Below are 24,564 nucleotides of genomic sequence, written 5' to 3'. Positions count from 1 at the left end.
CCAGAGCAAGTGAAACCAAAGCAGCATGCCAGATTCTAAAGCTTCAGTGACTTGGCCAGAGTGTGATCCAGAGGGCAGCCAGAGCCTTCATCATCTCCGAAGTAGCCTCAGCACATCCTCTATGGGTAGTTTCCTGGATGTGAGAAATAATAAAGAAAATAGGCCTTGCACAGTGGTTCATGCCTGTAATCCCAGCACTTCTGGAAGCTGAGGTGGGAGTATTGCTTGAGCTCAGGATTTCGAGACCAGCCTGGGCAACAAGAAAGACCTTGTCTCTACAAAAAAAAAAAAATTAAAAATTAGCCAGACATGGTGGTAGGTGCCTGTGGTACCAGTTACACAGGAGTCAGAGGTGGAAGGATCACTTGATCCCAGGAGGTTGAGGCTATGGTGAGCTCTGTTCGTGCCAGTGCATTCCAGCCTTGGTGACAGAGTGGGACCCTGTATCAAATAAAGAAAAAAAAAAGAATGGCCAACTTAGGCGACTTGAGGACTGTTGGTTCAGGTTACACTAATCTAGTTATGGAGGCTTAAAGGGAGAAAAGAAAGACAAAGCTAAAACCTATCGTGTGAAAAAAAGAAAAAAGAAAAGAAAACCTGTCATATGTACATTGTGGAACAGAGTTGTCCCTTTATAAACTTACAGTAATAATTACTTTTTCTTTTTTGAGGTGGAGTCTTGCTCTGTTGCCCATTGCGCAGTGATGCAATCTCAGCTCACTGCAACCTCTGCCTCCCAGGTTCAAGCGATTCTCCTGCCTCAGCCTCCTGAGTAGCTGGGACTACAGGTGCACACCACCACGCCCAGCTAATTTTTGTATTTTTAGTAGAGATGGGGTTTCACCATGTTGGTCGGGCTGGTCTCGAACCCCTGACCTCAGGTGGTTCACCTCCCTCGGCATGCCACTGTGCCCGGCTGAATTACTTTTTCTCTAAGTATGGGCCCCTGAATATTTCTCATATTTTCCTCCTACTGGAATTTGTAGAGCCACTGAATGTTAACAATGGACAGACTCTCACTCATTACCATCTCAATATGTCATTGTAAAATCATTTAATAGGCAGGACCCCTTCCAGTATAAGTAGCAGAAACCAAACTCTAACAACTGTAAAAGGGAATTTAGACCCAGCAGGGTGGCTCACGCTTGTAATCCTAAAACTTTGGGGGCCTGAGGCAGGTGGATCACTTGAACCCAGGAGTTTGAGACCAGCCTGGGCAACATAGCAAGACCCAGTCTCTACAAATTTTTTTTTTTTTAATTACCAGAGCTAATTAAAACATGCATGCACCTGTAGTCCCAGCTACTCAGGAGGCTGAGGTGGGAGGATCACTTGAGCCCAGTAGATCAAGGCTGCAGTGAGCCGTGATCATGCCACTGCACTCCAGCCTGGGTGAGAGAGCAAGACGCTTTTAAAAAAAAAGAAGAAGAAGGAATTTATTTTTATTTATTGACAACCAAAAAATCCAAAGAGATATCTGGTTTACATATGGTTAGATGTAGGAGCTTAAGCCAAGTTTTTAGGATTCTATGTTTCTCCATCTGCTTTCCTTTGTGTTAACTTCATTCTCAAGCAGTGCCTTCCCACATAGTTGCAGCAGCTCCAACCCAAATCCCAGGGCTAACTCTGGCCTGCAGTAGTCAACTCCTGAACCAGTCACTGAGACTGTGGAGCCTCAGCTGGACAGGGAGTCAGCAGCACCTGAACCACCTGGACTGAGGGTAGGAGAAAGTGATCCCCAAATGAAAATTGAAATGCTGTTATCAGAAGGGCAGTGGATACAGTGTGGGGGTTGGAGAGGAAAGATGTCCTCTGTTGGATAAAAGGAGTTCCAAAGATGCATTATTTTTTTCCACAAAGCTTGGGGTTTCCATGGAAAAGATATTGGTACGTGAACAGTGAGAAGAATGATTGCTTTTCTCAGTTCTCCCTGTATATTAGTCCATTCTCACACCGCTGTAAAGAACGGCCTGAGAATGGATAATTTATAAAGGAAAGAGGTTTAATTGACTCACAGTTCCACATGGCTGGGGAGGCCTCAAGAAACTTAACAATCATGGTGGAAGGGAAAGCAAACATGTCCTTCTTTGCATGATGGCAGGAAGGAGAATTGCCAAGCAAAAAGAGAAAAGCCGCTTCTAAAACCATCAGATCTCATGAGAAGGCACCCACCTTCGGGAGAACAGCATGAGGATAACCTCCCTCATGATTCAATTTCCTCCCACCAGGTCCTTCCCAGGACACTTGGGGATTATGGGAACTACAGTTCAAGATGAGATTTGGGTGGGGACACAGCCAAACCATATCACTCTGCCTAAGTTAAAGGTAACAGACCCACACACAGTGAGAAGCAGAACCCACGTGGAGGGTTGTATTTTCATGTTATATTGACATTCTAACTAGCTCTCAGGGTGAGTTGATTCTGCCCTGAATCTGTTGATTATTGATAGCTGAGGTTCTGAAGTTGTTGCAAAGACACCTGGGGTGTGGCCACCGAGATGTAAATGCAGTAGCATTTCTATTATATACTCTCATGTTGAGATGAAAATGCCTCTGGCTTGGCCATTTTGAGTGATGGATCTTAAGGCTAGGACCTTTTTTTTTTTTTTTTTTCACCATGGTTTATAGAGGTTGCTGTGCCCATTCTCTATTCGCCATCTTTGAAGAGTGTTAATTATGCTATCATTTGTACTTTGGGCTGTGTTAGACACCAGTGGGAGGGATCCTGAGCACAGGAGCCTTCCATTTAAGCCCCAAATGGACAAATTGCGAAAGGAAAAGGCAAGATCAGTAGCACAGAGTAGAATGGGAGCACAGGAGTGCTCTTCATGGGAATGTCACATGTATAATTTATTCATTCTCTCTTGCAGTAGTAGTTACGGAGTGCCTATTCTATACCAGTCATTGTGTAGAAGTTCTGGGCATATGATGATCAGCCAGGTGGGCCACTGGCCAAAAAGAACTCATAGTTTATTTGGGAGCTAGATGAGTAAACAAAGTTATGGTTCAATGCGATTAGTGTGACAGTGGGGTCAGCATAAGATCCTACTCTAAATTGGAAGTGTATGTCAGGGTGGCTTCCTGGAGGAGGTGGTGTTTAAGCCAGATCCCCAAAGGAACAGAAGTTAGGCAGGCAGAGTGAGGACATGAGCATGAAAGGTGTTCTGGGCAGAGGGAATAGCCTGTGCAAAGGCCTGCAGATGATTGAGTGTACAGTGCGTTTCATCATGGAGTCTTGGCTGTGGAGCAAACTGAATGTGCTGCTGTCATTGCAGGGACATGGAGAAGGTGGAGCGGCAGGCTATCCCCCAGGCCAACCACACAGAGTCCTGTCACGAATGTGGCCGGGTGGGACCCGGACATACGAGAGATTGTCCTCATCATGGCCATGATGACATTGTCAACTTCGAGAGGCAGGAGCAGGAGGGAGAGCAGTACCGTTCCCAGAGGGACCCGCTGGAGGGCAAGCGGGACCGGAGCAAGGCCAGGTCTCCGTACTCGCCAGCCGAAGAGGATGTCTTGTTTATGGATTTACCCAGTGGCCCAAGAGGCCAGCAGGCACAACCCCAACGGGCAGAGAAGAATGGAATGCTGCCTGCCTCATATGGCCCAGGAGAACAGAACGGGACTGGCGGGTACCAGCGGGCCTTTCCTCCCAGGACCAACCCTGAAAAACACAGCCAAAGGAAGAGCAATCTGGCCCAGGTGGAGCACTGGGCAAGGGCCCAGAAGGGAGACAGCAGGAGGTGAGTAATAGACTCAGGATCGCTGCTTATAACGAGTGTGATAATGTAGTGGCAATAGCTGTCATTTAGCCAGCACTTGCTGCGTAAGGGCGGCCTTAAACTCTTTACCACCATTACCTACGTAAATCCCTGTAACAACCCTGCAAGAAAGGGTGATATTCCTAACTTATAGACAGAAACTGAGGCTTGGAGAAGTGAAGGAACCTGCCCACTGCACACAGGTGGTAAGGCCAGAGTTCAGTCCTGGGTCTGTGAGCCTCCAAGGCCCCCATGAGATTACACCAGGGTCTGTTCGGCTCCTCAGAGAGAATGCCTTGAGACATTCAGCATGTAAATGATAACCGATCTTCTCCTCTTGTGCTGCTACTTCTCTACATCCAAGAAATGTTTATAGAAACTAGAGTAAATACAGATTCATTTTTAATTCCAGGCACATACAGAAGTGCGTAGGCACTGTTGACATTGGGCTTTATCAGACCCATTCCTTCAAGAAGTTTTTAATTATTTAGAAGGCATGCATCTCTTGCTATTAGCCAAGCACTGTCTGTATTTTATTATAATTTCAGATTAATTAGGACACATTTCTGAATGTGAAGAATTCAGGGTCACTAGCTTCCCTGTTGTCCCCAGAAGCCACTGTGCTTTGTCTTCATTATGAAAGACGTGACAGATTCCCCTCACTATTTTCAGGCTTCTAAACAAATCACTGACAAAAGAGGAGATAGCAAAGCCAATGTGCATTCAGAGAGCTCCCCAGGGATTGCAGTGGATACCAAGTCTGCCACAGGCCTGATAACATGCTCTGAAAGGCCACACTTCATTATTCCTGTTGGCCAGGCCCAGAGTTTCTACCTGTGGACTCTGGAGGTGGTCAGTGCTCCTAGGGGAATAGCCTAGTCCTGTTTTCAGGTATGTGGGTGTGTTATGCATATATAGGTTGCTGTAACCTCTTTAATCTGGTCCAGGTGGGCAGTTGTGAGAGTGGATGGTGGATAAATCACAATGGAGCCTTCCTAAGTAACTGATAGACATTGTTGTGGAGCAGACTAGAAGAGAAGGCCTGTTGTGCTGTAGCTAAGACACCTTCCCATTCCCAACTGAGAATGACCAGGTGTCAATCCTGTTTGTGCACATTTTGTGTCTTATTAATAAAACAGAAAGCTACTGTCTGAGGACACAGGGAAGGGAAGCTGCTCTTCTTGGTGCTGGCCTAAGTAGGCCCCTGGTAGGTGGTTGTAAGATGACCTTACTGCTGAGTGAGGTTGGAAAGTTGGCAGGGGTAAGGTAATGTAGGTCCTCATACTCCAAAGTAAGGCATTTGAATTTTATTTGAAAAAACAATAGGGAACCACTGGAAGGTTTAAACAGGTAAGCGATGTGATCTGATGAATATTTCACAAAGAAGGTAAGAGCCTAGGAAGGAAGCTATTGCAGTAGTCCAGGAGGGTGACAATGGAAATAGGATGAATAAACCAATTTGAGATACATTTTGGAGGTTAAAACAGTGACACTTGTAAGTGAATTCGAATGCAGGATGAGGGAAACAACAAGGATGATGTCTGGAATTTTAAAAACTGTGTTTAATTTTTGTGGGTACATGGTAGGTGCATGTGTTTATGGGTACATGAGATCTTTTGATACAGGCATGCAATGCATAATAATCACATCAGGGTAACTGGGGTGTCATCACCTCGGGCATTTATCATTTCTTTGTGTTATAAACATTTCAGTTATCCCCTTTTAGTTATTTTTTATTTTTTAAATTAAAATAAAGATGTAATCTTGCTATGTTGACCAGGCTGGATTCGAACTCCTGGCCTCAAGCAATCCTCCCATCTTGGCCTCCCAAAGTGCTGAGATTATAGGCATGACCCACTGCACCTGACCCCTTTTAGTTATTTTTAAATGTACAATAAATTATTGTTGACTATAATCATCCTGTTATGTTATCAAACACTAGCTCTTATTGATTCTAACTGTATTTTTGTACCCATTAAGCATCCCTACTCCCCCCTGCCCACTACCCTTCCCAGCCTCTGGTAACCATCATTCTACTCTCTATCTTCATGAGTTCAATTGTTTTAATTTTTAGCTCCCACAAATGAGTGAGAACATGCAAAGTTTGCCTTTCTTTGCCTGGCTTATTTCACTTAACATAATGTCCTCCAGTTCCATCTATGTTGTTGCAAATGACAGGATTTCATTCTTTTTTGTGGCTGAACAGTACTCCATTGAGTATAAATACCACATTTTGTTTATCCGTTCATCTGTTGATGGACACTTAGGTTGCTTCCAAATCTTGGCTGTTGTGAATAATGCTACAGTAAACAGATCTATAGAATTTTGACTTGAGCAACTGGATGGTTACTGAGATAGGGAAGGGTAAGGAAGGAACAAGTTGGGGGAAATCAGGATTTCCGTTTTGGACGTGCAAGTAGGGAGTTGGAGTTCTGGACATGGGTGGAGTTGGAGTTAGCATTCAGGTTTGGCTTGGTTAATAGGTAGATATGGTGCTGTGCAGTAGATACAAGCATAGGTAAGAGACATGAGCTTGGCGAGGAATGTGGTACTTTTGGAGTATCCAGGTAGAGATGATCAGAGGCTATAGGGAATGTGGGTAGAGTCTGTAGAGGGATTCTAGAGTCATTGCCTTAGAGATGGTAACTAATGCCCTGGCAGTAGTTGAGATTACCCAGGGTGGAATGCTTACAGCCATGTTCCTTAATCCTGTCTGCATGATTTGATCATTTGAGGCCCAACGCCAGAGATTTTGATGTAGTTGATCTTGGGTGAGGTCAAGGCGTCTGTATGTTTTAAAAGCTCCTTAGGTTGACCAGGTGTGGTGGTTGATACCTGTAATCCCAGCACTTTGGGAGGCCGAGGTGGTAGGATCGCTTGAGTCCAGAAGTTTGAAACCAACCTGGGCAACATAGCAAGACACCATCTCTACCAAAAAAATTTTTTTTGTTTTTTAAATTATCTGGATGTGGTGGCATGCACCTGTGGTCCCAGCTACTTGGGAGGCTAAGGTGGGATAATCACTTGAGCCCACGAGTTCAAGGCTGCAATGAGTTATGATTGTACCACTGCACTCCAGCCTGGATGATAGAGCAAAAACCTGTCTCCAAAAAATAAATAAATAAATAAATAAATAAATAAATAAATAAATAAATAAAACATACATACATACAACTCCCTAGGTGATTCCAGTGCATGTCCACAGTCAAGAAACTGTTGCTAGTCTGCACATTGGAATCACCTGGAGAGTTTTAACATTTGGTGAGGCCTTGGTCCCCTGCACAGAAATCTGACTCCATTGGTCTGGGTTACAGCCTGGACATAAGGGTTTTAGGAAGCACATTTTCCCCCATCCCTCCTCCCCCAGTGATCTAATGTGCAGCCAAAATGGCAGACTGTGTGTAAATGGAGGGTACAGGTTAGAGGATGAGCTTAGGGGGCAGTGGGGAGGTGAGGGTGGACTCTGACCTTCCAGGCACTGTAGGCAGGCAAGGGGAGTGAGCTGCAGAGCCAGCCAGGAAGGGCATATGGGTGGGAGCACAGCTCTGAAATGCTTTGCATAGTTTGCATTTTGCTTCTGGCAGAATGAACAATGGTTAGTCAAGTCCTGAACTCCCCAGGAGAAGCCTCCAGCCTGGTTTCTGCCACCGCTACCACCTCTGTTTTGAGGATTCAGGCACTGCCCGGTCTCAGGCACATTCGTGTCTAACTTTGGGAGATCGACAGCAAACCCTGCCACCTAGTGGCAGGCCGACTCACTTGGCAGGCACAACAAGCAGGTTGAAGAGATCTTAAAATTATCTCCTGCAATGGCAAAGATAGCTTTATTTGAATGACAACTATTTCAAATCCTCACAGCAATTTTCTAAGTGGTTCTTACTATCCCCATTTTGTAATAAGGAAAGTGAGACTTAGAGGGCTTGGATGATACTTGCCTGAGGTCATATAGCTAAAGTGATTAAATGAGTTGAGTTTTAAAACAATTAGAACAGTTTCTCAAACTTTACAGAGCACCAGAATCTCCTGGAGGGCTTGTTAAGACACTGATGGCTGGGTGCCATCCCCAGAGTTTCTGATTAGGTAGGTCTGAGGTGGGGCTGATAACCAGCATTTTAAAAATATATCTTATTTTTAATTGATAAATAATAATTATATGTATGGGGTAGATGTGATGTTTTAATATATGTATACATTATGAAATGATTACATCAAACCAGTTGACATATTCATCACCTTACCTGCTTATCCTTTTTGGTGGTAAGAACATTTAATATCTACTTTTAGTAATTTTGAAATATACATTATTATTAACCATTGTCACCATGCTGTGCAGTAGGTCACCAGAACTTATTCCTCCTAACTGAAACTTTGCACCCTTTGACCAACAGCTCTTCTTCCATCTCTCCTCTCCCTCCCAAAACTTCTGGTAACCACCTCTCCACTCTGTTCTTCTATGAGTTTGACCTTTTTAGATCCCACATATAAGTGAGGTCATACACGGTATTTGTCTTTCCATGCCTGGCTTATTTCATTAACCTGCATTTCTAACAAGTCCCCAGGTGGTGCTGATGCTGGTGGCACACAGGCCACACTTTGAGTAGTGTTGGCTTGGAACAATGTCTGGCATAATATCAGCACCAAATAAATGTTAGATAAAATTGATAGGTGAAGGCAGAGTCAGAATTGACCTCAAGCCTGTCTGACTCTAAAACTTGTTCTCTTTTTACAACATCATGCTGCCTCTCAGGCTTAGTAGAATTCCATACTTTGTCCCTTGCTTAATTTTTTTTCCTTCTCACAAAATAAGTTGGAGGCTGCGCGCGGTGGCTCACGCCTGTAATCCCAGCACTTTGGTAGGCTGAGGGGGGCAGATCACTTGAGGCCAGGAGTTCAAGACCAGCCTGGCTGACATGGTGAAACCCCGTCTCTACTAAAAATACAAAAATTAGCCAGGCGTGGTGGTGCACACCTGTAGTCCCAGCTACTCAGGAGGCTGAGGCAGGAGAATCCCTTGAACTCGGGAGGCGGAGGTTGCGGTGAGCCAAGATTGCACCACTGCACTCCAGCCTGGGCAAAAGAGTGAGACTCCAGAAGAAAATAAGATGGCGGCCAGGCATGGTGGCTCATGCCTGTAATCCCAACACTTTGGGAAGCCGAGACGGTCAGATCACAAGGTCAGGAGATTGAGACCATCCTGGCTAACACAGTGAAACCCTGTCTTTACTAAAAATACAAAAAATTAGCCGGGTGTGATGGCACACACCTGTAGTCCCAGCTACTCAGGAGGCTGAGGCAGAAGAATCACTTGAACCTGGGAGGCGGAGGTTGCAGTGAGCGGAGATTGCACCACTGCACTCCAGCCTGGGCAAAAGAGCAAGACTCTGTCTCAAAAAAGAAAAAAAAAAAAGAAAGAAAATAAGATGGCTAGTTGGTAGTAGTTTTTGAAGTCATATCCAGTTTTGTGTGCTGGAGTGTTTATTGAAGGGCTAATTACGCACAGGACTTTCTTAGACTGTGGACAATACCACGGTGTGAAACACAGTTCCTGTCTTTCAAGAATTTTTCACCTTGGCCTGGGAAAACATGCCTTGCAAGTATGAAAAGATCACATCAATATAGGACCTTGGAAAAGTTACAGGCAGTGTGATGACTAGGTCAAACAGAGCTGGATCACTGAGGGCTGTGGCACTGCAGAAGGTCCACGTGGGGAAGGCATGAGCCAGCATCCTAGAGAATGAGTAAGACTTGGGTAAATAGAGCAAGGGGAGAATCCAGGTAGGGGGAGGGAAGAACAGTGTTATAAGAGTAAGAAGGGCAGGAAGGGTACACATGTTAGTGAAGGACCTTCTGTGTATCAGATATGGAGGTTGCATTTCCTAACCTGTCTCATTGATTCCTCAGAAGAGCCTTATGAGGCAAGTAATACTGTCCTCATGTTACAAGTAAGGAAACGGAAGTTCAGAGCAGTCAGGTGAGCTGCCTAGGGTCACAAAGCCAGCAAGTGTCAAGCTTGGCTTCAAACCCAGGTTAGACTCCTTTTTCCTTTTTCTGCCGCAAGATGTTGCTCAGGTGTGGAGGAGGCTGGGACGGGACTAGGGTGAGGCTGACTGTCAGGCACCAGCAGGTGTAGGGGTGACCCTGAGATGGTGTACTTCCTTCAGTTTGGGGCCCTCAGCATTTGGTGTGGCCTTGGTAGGAAGAGCAGTGAGAAAACAGCAGGCCTGCAAGGTGGGTGTTGAGGTCAGCTGCTAGCGAGCTGTGAGTACCAGGCTGAGGAGTTTAGACTTTATTTCACAAGTGACAAGGAGCCATGGAAGTTTTTGCAGCAAGGAACTGATATGATCAGAGCACTTGACTGTGGACAAAGTGGAAACCCATTAGGAGCATCTCAAAGTTGTCTGGAGGGAGATAATTAATCAGTATCTGGACTAGAAGAGTCCAGAAAAAAGAGAACTGATGCCAGCCACTTCCTTTATGAACCTCTAGAACTTGGTGGTAAGGATACCAGGCAGAAAGAAAATCTTGGTAACCTGGAGAATTGTGAGGCCTTTCCTATAAATATGCATAGCCATTGAAAGAGCTGACTGCTGGCAGAAGAGAGAGAAGGAAAAGCCAGGTTTAATCACATTGCACTCCAAGTGATGGGCATGGGGTAGCCAAGTTGTCTTGGCAGAGGACGTTGACAGAGAAAAATGGTTTTGGAGTTGTCTGCAAAAAGGGGAAGTGACTGAAGTCCTGGATGTTGGCCTTGATCATTCTTTTGAGGTTCTTACAGGACTCTCCCACATGCCCAGCTTTGTGGGTTTACTTAGATATGTTCCCCAAAGCCTGGCAGAACCCTCGCTTGGTTGCCTGACCCGTTCTTACCCTTTCTCCTCAGTCTTCCCTTGGACCAGACGCTTCCTCGCCAGGGTCCTGGCCAATCCCTGTCCTTCCCAGAAAACTACCAGACTCTTCCCAAGAGCACCCGACACCCCTCGGGGGGCTCCTCGCCACCTCCCCGAAACCTGCCAAGTGACTACAAGTATGCGCAGGACCGAGCCAGCCACCTGAAGATGTCGAGTGAAGAGCGCCGGGCGCACCGGGATGGCACCGTGTGGCAGCTCTACGAGTGGCAGCAGCGCCAGCAGTTCCGGCACGGCAGCCCCACGGCGCCTATCTGCCTTGGCTCCCCAGAGTTCACCGACCAGGGCCGGAGCAGGAGCATGCTAGAGGTGCCCCGCTCCATCTCTGTGCCTCCATCTCCCTCAGACATCCCTCCCCCAGGACCCCCAAGGGTCTTCCCACCCCGGCGCCCACACACACCAGCAGAGCGAGTCACAGTGAAGCCACCGGACCAGAGGAGGAGTGTGGACATCTCGCTGGGGGATTCTCCAAGGAAGGCACGGGGCCACGCTGTCAAGGTGAGGCTCGGGAAGCTCTGCCAGGCTGCTGGGTCAGCATGAGGGTGCCAGGAGCTTTGCCTGGTTTGAACACAAATTTGAGTAATTTGGGATAATAATGATAGCTAATACTTAGGCAGTACATTTTAATAATAGATGCCAGGCACAGTTTCCAAAGGCTTCGCTTTAACTTCTCACCACAACCCTGTGAGGTAGGTGCTATGTTTATGCTCATTTCAAAGATGAGAACTCTGAGGCGCTGAGAGACAAAGTAACTTGCATAGGGTCACACAACTACAAGTCAGCTTCCTTGCATCTTGAAAGGTAGGAAAAGACAACTGTGTCCAGTCAGTTAAATTATAACAACCCAGCTTAAGTTTTCACTTTCCAAGGGGCTTTCACAGTTTAGTGTTCTAACCCTGAGAGCAAGATGTGTATGCTCATTTCATAGATGAGGAGTCTGGGGCTCAGAGGGGACATGGCATGGGGCGGGCTGCCCTGGGAGTGAGTGGCAGAGGTTTGGGCTCCACTGTGACGTCTTGTCTCCCCACTTGCAGAACTCATCTCATGTGGACCGACGCTCCATGCCCTCCATGGGTTACATGACCCACACCGTCAGCGCTCCCAGTTTACATGGAAAATCGGTAAGGTGAATGACAAGACATAGCCTGCAAAGCCTTATCTCATCAACCTTTTCCTTCCTCAGAGTTAGTACAATGAAGTCAAGAGGGCAGCTATCAACCCCCATATTAGAGATGAGGAAACTGAGGCTCAGAGAAGTCGAATGACTTGCTTAGGGTCACCTGGCTGTCACTGGGTCCCCAGTGAAGGGGAAGAGCTTGTCGGGGAAATGTAGGGGAATGTTAGGCTTATCTCCTCTTTCAAGTTGAATTTTGCCAGAAACATTTTCCAGCTACCCACCTTTTTCCTCAGGCAGTGCCTCTCCTTTCTTCCCTGATCTTTGATTAGTTAACTAGTTAACTCTAACTTCAAAGCTCAAGTCTGAGACCAGCCATGGTGGTTCATACCTGTAATCCTACCACTTTGGGAGGCCGAGGTGGGTGGATCACTTGAGGCCAGGAGTTCAAGACCAGCCTAGCAAACATGGCGAAACCCTGTCTCTCCTAAAAATACAAAAATTAGCTGGGTGTGGTGGTGCACTCCTGTGATCCCAGCTATTCGGAAGGCTGAGATATGAGAACTCAGGAGGCGGAGTTTGCAGTGAGCCGAGATCACACTGCTGCACTCCAGCCTGGGTGACAGAGCAAGACTGTCTCAAAGCAAAAGAAAAAAAAAAAGCTTGGGTCTGGGTGAGGTTGCACTGTTGGTTGTTGCTTTCCTGAAAAAAACAACTTCCTGAAGCCCTTTTACTGGCAGTGCCTTTATTTGTCCTAATGACAGAATTAATGCAGTAATTGCTTAATGGTGTCACATCAGTGCTGTCTTGGCACTGACACCGGGGTGAAGAGCATAATTCTAGCAGTGTGCTCCTGCAGTGCTAACTTCCTTGTGCACATCTGCATTCCTTCCTTCCTACACATCTGCAGCTGGAGGAGCTCTCGTTGCTTCTCACCCGGTTAAGGCGGCACCAGGCCAAGTTGGCCAGTGTGCGAAATTTCGCCATCGGCCAGTTACTGCAGCACCAGCTGACCTTTCCCACCTGCCAGGTCAGCACTGGTGGGCTCCTCTCAGGGCCAGGGGCAGGGAGTGACATGCTGGCTCGCGTTTGCTTGTGCCCGTGTTCTGGTCTGTCTCTGCTGTCTGGCTCTCCTGTGTTCGCTGCCTGTTTGCTTCTGGATGCTACTGCCAGACACACTGTGGTGTTGGAGGCTGAGGCTGAGCCTACCCTTCTGGCACTGGGGAGGGGGGCTGCATGTGGTGTAGGGGCCCTAAACTGTCGCTTCTCTGGCTGTAAGTAGTGACTGCCAGGCTGGTGTGTGGTCACATTCAAAGGGCTGTGCTGGCTGACAGCCTTGTTGCCCCCGTGGCCACTGCTTGGGGTGTGGAAAGGCACATATGCGTCAGCCTGGAGGGAGATGCAGGGCGCCCTCTCTTATCTGGATGGTGCCCTGCTGCCTCACAGAGTGTCTTCTCATCTCATATCTTGCTGAACCTCACAGTAAGCTGGAAGAGGTTAGGTAGGAGAGGAGTAAGGACCACACACAAGGCAAGTGGAACCAGAAGGGGAAGTGACTTGCTCAGGATCCCTCAGCTAGAAGCATGCAGGCTGCAGCCAAAATCCAAGGCCTGCATGACACAATGTTCTAAACTGTTGCAAGAACATTGGGCTTTGCAGGCAAGCTTCTCAAGGACTGGCTAGGGGGCTGCCCTTCCGGTTATCTTGAGCAAAAGGATTAAAGAAAAGGATCCCTCCCTGGGGTTGTCCTCAGGCAAAAATAGGTTCAGCCAATGAGGCTGGTCCTCCAGGCTGTACAGAGGTAGGCAGGGGACAGATGAGGAAAGTGACAGGACTGTTACCTTCATTCCTTGTTCTGTTTTAGTGAGTTTTGAGAGATTTAGGAAATGTATTCAGAAAAATGAATGTCAGTGAAAAACTATCATCAGTTGTGAATCTAGGTGATCTTGAATAACCTTCTTCTGTTCTGTCTTACTCCTATGGCAAGTGTGTAGGGACTGAGCTTTTGAGAAGTATGGATGGGTAAGAGGTTAATTTAGGGACACAAGACCTTGCAAGCCACTAGTGCCCCTGACAGTTGTCCTTCAGGCATTCCCATGCATAAGAGCCCTGCCTCAACTCTTCGTGTGGTTTGTCTGTGTGACTGTCTTACCTCAGAGCTGTAAGCAAGGGCCACACCTGCCTCGGCCCTGGCTTGCTTGGCTGTGACCCTCTTAGTCTGCTGAGAAGATGGTGCCTGGATTATTTTGCTTTCACAGCTTTCACAGCTCCTCTGCCTCACAGTTAGCTTCTGTGATCTGCTACACGGGAAAGCACGAGTTTTGGGAAATCAAAGAGTCTTTTCCTTATTTTCACTGTTTCTGGTAATTATACTGAAGAACTTGATAGATTGTCAGAGATGCCACAAGCAGATAGGTCTGAGCTTGCACCTGCCTCAGTTAGCTCCTGACATGGCTACATTGGCTCCATGCTGAGCAAAAAGAACCAAACTTGCAGGAAATTTCCAGCAGTTGCTGGTGGTTATCATTCTGGAAACCAAGGTCGTACTGGGACCTCCTGGGTCACCCAGGCCATCTCCCTGCCTCTTCTAGGCATCTCCCGACACCAGTAAGCTTCATCTTCATGCATGTGAAGTGATCCAGACCAAAGGTTTGATGGATGGAATTGGAGCGATGATGACTGATGCGCTCTAGCTCAGGTGTGGCATGTGCCCCTCCAGGTGGACCTCCCAGGTCTATCTTGGGAGCACAGCACTGCCTCAGCTGCCCTAGCCCTGGGGTAGGATCCTCCCTGCCAAACTCTTCCGCGAGCCAGTGGGGGACAAGCTGACTTTCCCCACAGTGACCTGCAAGATCCGCCTTGCTGAAAGACGGCTCTCAGCTGCACCGAGACATTTGTGCTTCCTCTGTGGCCCCTGATGTGTTGGTCTGCTGTGGTTCCTTGTTCCCAAAGCTGCACAATGTAAATAATTCACATGTGAAACCTCGAGTTATGGAAACTCTTGGTGTTCGTAACTGTGTTTTTCCCTCTCTGCTTCATTTGAAGGCTGATGATACCTACCTCCAGCTGAAGAAAGACCTGGAATACCTGGATCTAAAGGTAAGTGACATCAGGGTTCCTGCCTTCCTTGCATACTCACCTTTCCAAGAGTGTCACCTCACTGGAACCAAGCCCAAAGCCAAGAGTGTCACCTCCCTGGAGCCAAGCCCAAAGCCAGGCAGGTCTTATCCAATCTGAATTCTAAATCAAGATGTCTCCCATCTTGAATCAGAAGAATTTTATTTCTTACAGACTCAAACTCTGCCTCTTTTCAGTTTCTTGTGAATTTTGTTGAGGTCCCTGGCTTACAGAATGAGGGCGTGAGACTTCGATCTCTTTCCTCTCTTGGTCAGAACCAAAAGGTCCCTCCAAAAGCAACCAATTGCTTCTTCGGAGTCTCCAGTGGGGGCAGGGGTGTATATTTGGTTTACTAATGTGGGTTTTCAGCCACAAGTGGTGTGGTGGTTTCTTTGGTTCTGTTGCTAGGGGAGCAGGCTCCGCATGGAATCGCATGGCTTTGAGGCTCACCGTAGTCTCCCATCTCAGTTTAGAAGGTGAAGGCTGGGCCCCTCCCTGTAGGTGATAAGGCTTCAGGCTCTAAATTAGCTTTCTCAGCACAGAGAGAGCCAAGAAAGCTCCTGTAGAGAAGGCAAGAGGCATTCTGCCTGGAAGAGAGGCCTATTGTTCCCTTCCCACAGTTCTCTGAAAGCTCCCACTGTGAAAAGCACTTCTTACGCCTGAGTCATGAAATAGACTAGAGGAATGTGACCTTTAGTCAGCTGTGGGTCTGAAAAGGTGGGTGAGGGGCCATGGGACACTCAGGTGACTGCCACGAGGGGCGGTGTGCCTCCCTACAGTCTCCAGTGTACCTGGCTTGGGATATTTTTAACTTGGGGATCTTCATCCAGCCTCATAGAAGCAGGCGTATGAACATCAGGTCCTAAGGAAGAAGATGGAAAGGGGGTCTCCCCACAATGAAAGGAGATCAGGGCTTTTGATTAGAAATCAACCAGTGCAATTCTGTGTCTGTTGAACACTTGCTGTGTACCCAGATGACATGGGGAGATGCAGAAAAAAAATTGAGTCTGTCTGGTCTTGAGATACTTCCAGATAGTCTTGGGTTGGTGAAAGAAATTATCCCCAAATAACAGACTCCTCTACAATGACTAGACAAAGATCTATTTGGCCTGGTTCTCAGAGCTGAGATGGTGAGAATCTCTGTGGGTTACAACACTGGAGAGGCTTCTGGGAGGAGGTGGCATGTGTTTGAAGCTTTGAAGAGCCAGCAGGGCTGGGGTTGGTTGAGATTTAAAGGGAAGGAACAGTGAGAGCCAAGGAGAGCCAGGGCACAGTGGTTGTGGCCAGGGCAGCAGAGGGGAGGTGGCGCTAGGTCATGCAAGCTTTTGACTCTATCCTAGGCTTTAGGAAGGAAGGTGGGTGCCATGAGCAAAAAGACCTGGCTTTAGCATGTGAGGAGAACAAGGAGCTTTCTCTCAAGGCCAGGATTGTCTAACTCACTTGACACTCAGGTCACACAGAGCTTGGGTGACTGCTCTAAGTATGGTGGTAATTCCTCAGGATTCAAAATGCTCAAGTATAGCTGTATGGACCAAATGTGGCAGCCCAGCCCATCCTCCTGCAGCCTGTGGGGACAGGCAGGGTTGTTCCCACCATGCCTATGGAGAGAGATCCACCAGCCCCCAGCCTCCATCTGCCCTGCGCAGCACCATATCCCCGTTCCTCAGCCTCCCTGACAGCCAGTCAGCAGCTGCCTGCACAGTTCTTGTCACCCCCAACCTAGGGCCCAACAGTCCACTCAGACATACCTATAGAGCACCCATAGTGCACCTGGGCCTATGGGAGAGGCCTGGCATGCCAGTAGCACAGGTGAGTATAAAACACAGGTATACCAGAGTGTTTAGTGCACGGGGCCAGAGAGAACTAAATGCGCCTGAACAAGAGCAGTAGGAAATAGCTGCCTTCTGGATCCTGTTTGTATGTGACAGTGGAAACTCACAGTTGGTCCTGGAGTGATGCTTGGCCTCAGGTTTGTTTTGTTTCAAGATCATAGAATTTCACCTATGCGGGATTAAAGAGGGAGAAACTGAGCCACAGAATGGCACAGCAGAACTAAGAGTCCCTGCGTGTCAACTCCAACAGAAGCTTAATAACAATAGGGGGTTATAATGTGTGCCAGTCACTGCATTTTACTTCTATGAAGTTATTTTACCTCCAAAGTGGCCCTGTAAGGGAAGTGGTGGTATCATTTAATGGACCGTGACTCCGAAAGGCTAATGAGTTTCCCAAGCCTACACAGCATTTAGCGGGTGTCAGTATTTGGGTGCGGCTCTCACCCTAAAGCCCTTCATCACCTTGCCTCACATCCTCTCTTAAAATGCTGCTCTACCACTGTGTACCCAAAGGCCTTATGTTTTTATGGAGCTGAGCTTGGATTGTTATGCCAAGAAATATATTTGATGGGATAGAGAGAGGCAAGTTACATCCTTGGTGTGTTTTACTACCTAAGAGCTGCACATGATTAGAATGTTATCTAGTTATTGGACTTTCTGGAAGTTGTCATTGTTTGTCATGGAAAACAACTGTGTTGATATCAATATTCCCCTGGTCTTAGAGCTGCTACACCGGTTGCTAAGCTCCTCTCCAAGAACCAGTCCCCCAGCTGAACTGCACCAGCAGCCTGGAAGAGGCTTGGCTCACCAGCAACCACATGTGAGAAACAAGCTGGGTTTTGTGCCGAGTGTGTGTCATCAGTCTGACATGGCTGCCAGAAAGGCTGGCACCCCTGGCTTCCCTCAGAGGGGCAGGGGCCCAGATCAGGAGGCAGTAGGCCTGCTCTGCCCTGCTCAGACCCAGCTTGGGTTTAGGGTTCCAAGATGAGAGTCCCATTTCAGGATCCAGATGAAGGAAGGGCTGGAATCAGGGGAGAGGTATTGACGGCTTGCAGAACCATGGCTGGGTGTGTTAGGCGGGATGCTTTTGTTTGTAAGTATCTAAAACCCAAAGCAACCTGCTAAGTCGAAAAGGGAATATACTAATTCATGTAGTCAGGGGCCACATTCCCGGGGCTCAGCCACATTGTCACTCTTCTACTTTCCTTGTGTCAGACTTCTTCTTTCCTTTGGAACAAGGGCTGCCTCCACACGGGCAGGGAAGGTAGCTTCCTGTAAGCCCAGATTCACTTCTTCCCTACTCAGTATTCCATGCAGTGAGGGAGGAGTTCCCTAATGGGACACACTGGGCGGAGAAGGGAAGCACAACAGCAGCTGGTACAGCTACAGTGCTGAATGATTGAAGGAGTTAGGGGCGATTCAGGAGAGGCATAGAGACAGCCTGTAAAACTCTGGTATGTCTCCATGTGTTTTCTGTGGACGTCAGGAGGAATTAAGACATGTGGATGGCAGCTACAAGTAGATAGGTTTTAATTTAGTAGAAGAAAGACTTTTCTAAAAGGGCCACCTCGGGTGGTGGTGAACTTCCTGTCACTAGGGTGCAACTGAGGCTCAATGAAACTGAGTGAGATGAATGGTTGGATTAGGAAAACCCCAAGGCTCATTGGTCCTTAGATTCTATGACATGCTGGACAAAATGTCCCTGAGTCAGCGGTCTCTCTGGACATGGTTGAATAGGCCTGTAGACCATTCTGGGCATGGAAATGGAGATAAGCACAGCCCCTCTGGGACCAGCTGCTTATGAGAGGTCCCCCCTGGCTCCTTGGAGGGGGGTGAGGTAAGGAGATAAGCCTCTCTGGGGAGGAGTCTCCCTGCTTGGCATCTGATCTGCTGACCTCTCCCCTCCATGTGCCATGTTGACTTGGGGTCCCCCGTGTCCCTGTTCGAGAGGCCAAGGACTTAAGGATCCAGAGCCCATCTTCCCGTGCCCCCCAGTCAGCTGATGCTCAGCTTCCAGAATCAGGGGTGCTTGTGGGCCCACGTTGGGAAGCTTTACCTTCCTGAAGTGAGCATTCCTGCTGGGGTGCCAAGTGATCATACAATGGCACACTGCTCTTGGGAGCCGCTTATATTAGTGTGCTTTTTTGGAAATGTTTACTTTGCTGGCATTTTACTCGATGGTGCCAGGGTGAAAAGGACTCACATTGATTAAGCATCTGTTCCTGCCTTGGCAGTATTTGGGTACTTGATGTTCATTTATCTCATTGAATCCTCTCAGCAACTTGAGCAATATGAATTATTATCCCCTTTTTATAACCAGGAACCCAGGTGTCAGAGAAGTAAAGTAACTTCTGCAAAGTTACACTGCTGGCACATGAACCCAGCAACTGACTTCATACCTGCCTTCTTTCGTCCGTGCATCACACGCTTTGCCCACCCTAAAGTCGTGTTCGTTGAATTGTATTCCTGGCATTGAAGTTCTGCTCTTCAGAACCCTATACCTTAGTTGAGTCAGAAGGGTGGGGTGTGGGGTTCACTGTTGTTGACAATTTAAGTTGTCTTTATGTTGCTGTGAAGCACAGCCAGGAAGATGAGGGTACCTGCTGTCACTCATGTGAAGCCTTTGTAGATAGAAAAGGTTGCAGTCAGCCCCAAAAAGGCTTTTGTCTTCAGTGAGGGATGTGCCGTCAGTGGCTCCAGGGTTATTGGAATCTGGACTGTTCCTGACTGTTTGAACCTGAGATCAGGACTTTTCTGTTCAGGCTCTGTTTCCAAAATCAGCTTCTGGGACAGTTTTTAAAGTTGTAATTGGGGATGCCACATACTTCAGAATCACCTGGGAGCTTGATAAAAGCACAGACCTGGAGGGTTCTATTGAATTGGACACTCTGCTGCCCAGAATTCTGCATTTTTATCAAGCTCTGGGGTGATTCTTGTGCACACTAGGGTTTGAGGTCTATTGTTCTGGAGAAGAAATTATTAACCCTGGCTATGAACGAGAACTGTTGGGGGTTTTTTTTAAATGAATATAAATATCTGGGTCCTACCCCTTAGAGACTGTGATTTAATTGGTAATATTCAGGTATTACTCTTTAATTAAAACAAACAAACAAACTCCTTAGGTGTTTCTAATGCACATCCAGCGTTGAGAAACATGGTTTTGAAGTAGTGGCTCTCAAAATGTGATCCTCAGACCGAAAGTGTCAATATCTGGGAATTCATTAGAAATGCAAAATCTTGGGTCCCACCCCAGATCTGCACCACAAGAACCTCCAGGGATGGGGCCCAGCAAATCTGTGTATTTGCCCTCTGGCTGATTCTGATGCATGCTAAAGTTTGGGAACCCCTGTTTTAGGGCAGTGATTCTCAATCCTGGCTGCATATTCGAATCACCCAGGAGAGTGTTTAAGAATCCCAATGCCCAGGCACCATCCCAGACCAATTATATCAGAATCACTTGGGGTGGAACTCAGGCATCGGTACTTTTTAAAGCTCTCCCAGTGATTCCAGTGTTCAGCAAGGGCTGAGATCCACTGTCCTAGATAATGAGGACAATGTTCCCAAAAAGGAGCTGTAAGCATTTACGACCATGGGTAAGACATAATCATGTAGATGCACCACAGTTCTGGTGGAACGTAAGGTTGAGTGGGGGTGAGATGAATGCATGGCATGACTCTAAACTAGTATCTTACAGAATGTGATGAGGGAGGACAAAAGAAGCAAGTTCTCTTCTATGATGTTCCTCCTTGCCTTCTGCAGCAGAACCAGGAAGGAAATGAACACTGAAATTGGCACTCCCACATAAACCAGCCTGTGCAAAAGTCCCTTCAGACAGCGTATAACATTTTATAAAAAGGAGAGAGCTGCAGTCTGGGAAGGTCCCATGGCCCATGGGAGTAGCATCCACGGTCCCATGGAAGTAGCATCACCAAGATTCAGGCCTGGTTGTTTGAATTGCGTAGCACACAGCCTCCTTAAAGTTTTCCCTTTGCCAGTTCCCCAAATTCTGGCTGCTTCAAGTGTCATTTGATGTCTCACCTGTTACGTTTTGTTGTATTTGCCTTTTTGTTTGGAACAGATTAAAAATAATGAACCTTTGATCAACGTGCTTTACAAAGTGCTGAAGAAGTCAGCACGGGGCTGTCGGCCCAGGAGAAGCGTAAGATGATCTGATCCGTGTCTCCAAGCGGGGTCATTCCATTGCTTCTGGCTCCGTGCCGACTTCATCACTTGCTTAACCAGTTGCTCTCCCGACTGCCCCAGGCTTCCCGCAAGTCATTTTGGTTTATTTTCTTTCAGCTGAAGCTCTCTTCAGCATTTTGGCTGATGCACCAGGCTGAGCCTCTCATCTGTGGTTTTCTGTGACTCCATGTTTTGTGCTGCCAAGGGTGGGGGAGCTTGCCTGGCTTGCCACCAGCTTGTGTTGTGTTTCCATCATCACGTGTCTGCCTCCATGGCGAGGGCTCACCCAGACAGAGTTGAGCATGAGTTTCTTGGGAGGGAACAGCAGTTATTGGTTATCTTCCAAGAGCCAGGGTATCCTCAGATTCCACAGTGGCCCTGAGATTAAGGTGGCACTATTTGGGGGCAGGCAGTTGGTATTTGGATAACAGCCTGGAGCTGGACTAGAATAAAATGCCATCCCCTGCCCGTACCCTCTTTGACTGATGTAGAAGTAGGGACTGCAATGTGGCCAGCTCTCACAGCATTCCAGGGGAGGATGCAGATCAAGAAGCAGGTGTTGTGTCCAACCATCGTGAGCCCTGAGGAAGTGGGTTGGGATGTGGTGGAGGGGAGGGAAGATGCCTGGGTGGCCTTTGATTTCCCTCTGATGGAGAGACTCTTTCAAATGGATGAGCACCCACAGACTTTTACTTTTTCGGATGACAGAGATGCTGGGGGGACCCAGAGTTGATGTTTTAAGTGTATTTGAACATGGCTATAACAAACACACTTTTAAAAGGAAAATTAGATGTAATATGGTACACGTGGATATAATATTTCTTAGCCTCGGCTGTCTGGAGCAGAGCTACATTCAGAAGCTTAAGGGTCCTCTGAGCTGTAGAAACAGCTCTTATCAAGCCCATGCTCTAAAGCCTGTGACCTTTCGTCCCTAGGAGACAGAGCCAGCTCACATTACTTTGACACATTCATGAACTCACTGAGCAAACATTGCCCGAGTTTCCTCAATATGCTAGGCCCTGGCTGGGCTTTGAGGATACAGAGGAAATGCACCCATCTCCACAGTCACCCCTAATTAGGTTACTCTCTAGTGAGGAGAGACAAATGAGCAAACAGAACATTGTACTCTAATGTGCTGGGTGCTGTAGTAGCGGCAGATGCAACATGTGGAAAGAGCACCCTGAAGGGCACCACCCCCAGTTAGAGGGAGAGAAGAGATGTAAGAATCTCATGTCAGCCGAGCTTATAGTCCTTTGAATTCCTAACCCACAACACCTAGTAAGCAGCACTTTTTTTTTTTTTTTTTTGACACAGAGTCTCGCTCTGTCACCCAGGCTGGAGTGCAGTGGTGCAATCTCAACTCACCGCAACCTCTGCCTCCCAGGTTCAAGAGAGTCTCCTGCCTCAACCTCCTGAGTAGCTGGCACTACAGGCGTGCGGCACTGCGCCCGGCTAATTTTTGTATTTTTAGTAGAGATGGGGTTTCACCATGTTGGCCAGACTGGTCTTGAACTCCTGACCTCATGATTCACCTGCCTCGGCCTCCCAAAGTGCTAGGATTACAGGTGTGAGCCACTATGCCTGGCCAGATAAGCAGCACTTTAAAAAGGGACAAGAGAAATCTACTTCTTAGAAAAAGAGGTAGTACTAATATCCTGAGAGGGAGAAAAAAACGGTTGAATGTATATTCAGTATTCCATGAAGGCAGCAAAGGGCATACTTTTAGAAAGCTTTCCATCAAAAAGTATAATTTAGAAGATTCAGCTTCTTCTCAAAATGTCCTTTTTATATAAAATATCTCATTCTTTTCCTGATGGTACTGGATAAATGAGGCATTGCTCAATTAGATTTTCTGGCTTGTGATTTAAGTATCAAAAAGACATCCTCTGTAAAAAGCTTCAGTGAAATAAGGGGAAGAGTTTTGCTGGGGGAAAGAATCTCCCGAGTGTATCTCCATTTGAAAATGATTTCTACCTAGGAAATGAGCCCCAAAGGTCAGCCCGTTTGGAGAATAGACAACCTCCTTGTTCTTGGCTTTGATGAAAGGACATGACATAGAGCGAAGACTTCACTGCTTTCACCTGCTTTTTCTCCTGGGTTGCCCTGAGTTTAAAACCCACATGCTGCCTGAGAAGTTCAGCTGTTTGTGATTCACCAGGGTTAACTTCATGCCCACCTCCCCGCACCTCCCTGCACTGCCCCCCCGCATTGCAGGAGACAGTACAGTCTGTTTGTTTGTGGATCGTTGCAGTCTTATGTTCTGCAACTGTGTGTATATGTGTATGTACACGTAATCTGACAGTCTGAAGAGCAGAATTTGGCTGGAGTTATTTTTTCCAGGAACTCAACAACACTGATCTACATGTGTTTCCCTTTGACCTACATGCAATTCAGCAATTCAATAAGCATTTGCTGAGTTTGTGCCAGGTCTTCTGTTCAGGGCTGACTTTACCAAGATACATAAAACAATGGTTCCGCCCTCTTCTGTGCCACCAAAGGAATCATGGGAATGGGTGGGGCAGGTGTGTAGCCCAGAATCAGTCCTCACCCCAAGGCAGGGAGAGGTCCTCTGCCTTGACCTTTGGATTTGCTCATGACAGTTTGCAAGGAGAGGTAGCATAGGACAGTTGGGCACATGAAAGGCTTGAGCACTGAGTGGAATGTTTGCCAATTTATTTCCACCCCCAATTCACACTGACAAACTTCCTGGACCTTACAGATAGAATGGGGAGAAATCTACACCTCTCTCTCCAGCAGCTATCAGTCCACGCTGGGACCTCTTTGCATAGCACACGCACACCACCTGTCTCTGCCACTGTTAGCTCCACCCTCCATTTCCCTGGTCAGATCTGCAAAATAGAGCTCAGTGAGGTGGTTTCTCCTACATTAGGCAAAATAGACTTGGTTCTCCCTGGTCTTGTCTTGGCCATGGGAGGGTGCATCTGTGAAAGTCACTCCCCTCAGCCCCTGCATGACTTTTGGCAAGAAAGAAATTGGGGGAAATGGAAAAATGGGATAAGTTAGATTTAGATTCTCCGGAGTCAGTGAGAGACAGGCAGCATGTTGCCTACTTTGAGTCAAGTGAGGGATGGGAAATGTAAAATCCCATTGGCCCGCAAGTTTGGGTGACTTTTGTGTATTGCTTTATGGTTTCCTTTCTTGTAACTTATACAAGTACAGCCTAGCCTCAGTTATTCAGGGAACAATTAAAAACCCTTGCTGGGAACTAGCCAGGTTCCTTTTTATCTTGGCCAGGTCTTCCCAAATGGTAAAGGGTGAGGAAGGCTGGCCTTACCCACAGGGAAGTGGGTTCCTCAGAGACTTCCTTAAACTAAGGCTTGACAATGGTCAAGGGATTTGTTTGTTCCTCTGGGTCTGCCCATCTCACCACCCTGGGCAGGGGGTGATGGGCTTCATAACTTGTGTTTGTTCCCAGGCTCAGTAATACACCTCTGTCTTATCAGTGGCAAATCTTCCAAGATTCATGCTGATTTTTCACATTCATTTTAGGCAAATATATACTTTTAAAATTGATGATCCTTTAACTTGAACATCTACATTTTCTTTAACTCAAAGGGCTTACCAGCACTACTAGAATCATCAAAAGGTTTTGGTTTTTTCCTAAAATGAAATAGGCATAGAAATAGAGC

General features: G+C 47.2%; 1 protein-coding gene across 1 annotated transcript in view; it reads left to right on the top strand.

Moving 5' to 3' along the window:
* Positions 1 to 24,564, top strand: part of PLEKHA7 (pleckstrin homology domain containing A7) — a 94,959-nt gene that overhangs the window by 44,216 nt on the left and 26,179 nt on the right. The window contains exons 7-10 of the mRNA XM_030829765.1: positions 3,276 to 3,746; positions 10,645 to 11,167; positions 11,704 to 11,790; positions 14,829 to 14,882. Coding sequence (XP_030685625.1) covers positions 3,276 to 3,746; positions 10,645 to 11,167; positions 11,704 to 11,790; positions 14,829 to 14,882 — 1,135 coding nt within the window. The remainder of the gene's footprint in view (positions 1 to 3,275; positions 3,747 to 10,644; positions 11,168 to 11,703; positions 11,791 to 14,828; positions 14,883 to 24,564) is intronic.

Source organism: Nomascus leucogenys, chromosome 15 (genome assembly GCF_006542625.1).
Source record: "Nomascus leucogenys isolate Asia chromosome 15, Asia_NLE_v1, whole genome shotgun sequence".
In the NCBI taxonomy this organism is placed as follows: domain Eukaryota; kingdom Metazoa; phylum Chordata; class Mammalia; order Primates; family Hylobatidae; genus Nomascus; species Nomascus leucogenys.
The sequence above is the reverse complement of the archived record's forward strand: the minus strand, read 5'-3'. Positions and strand labels throughout refer to the sequence as shown.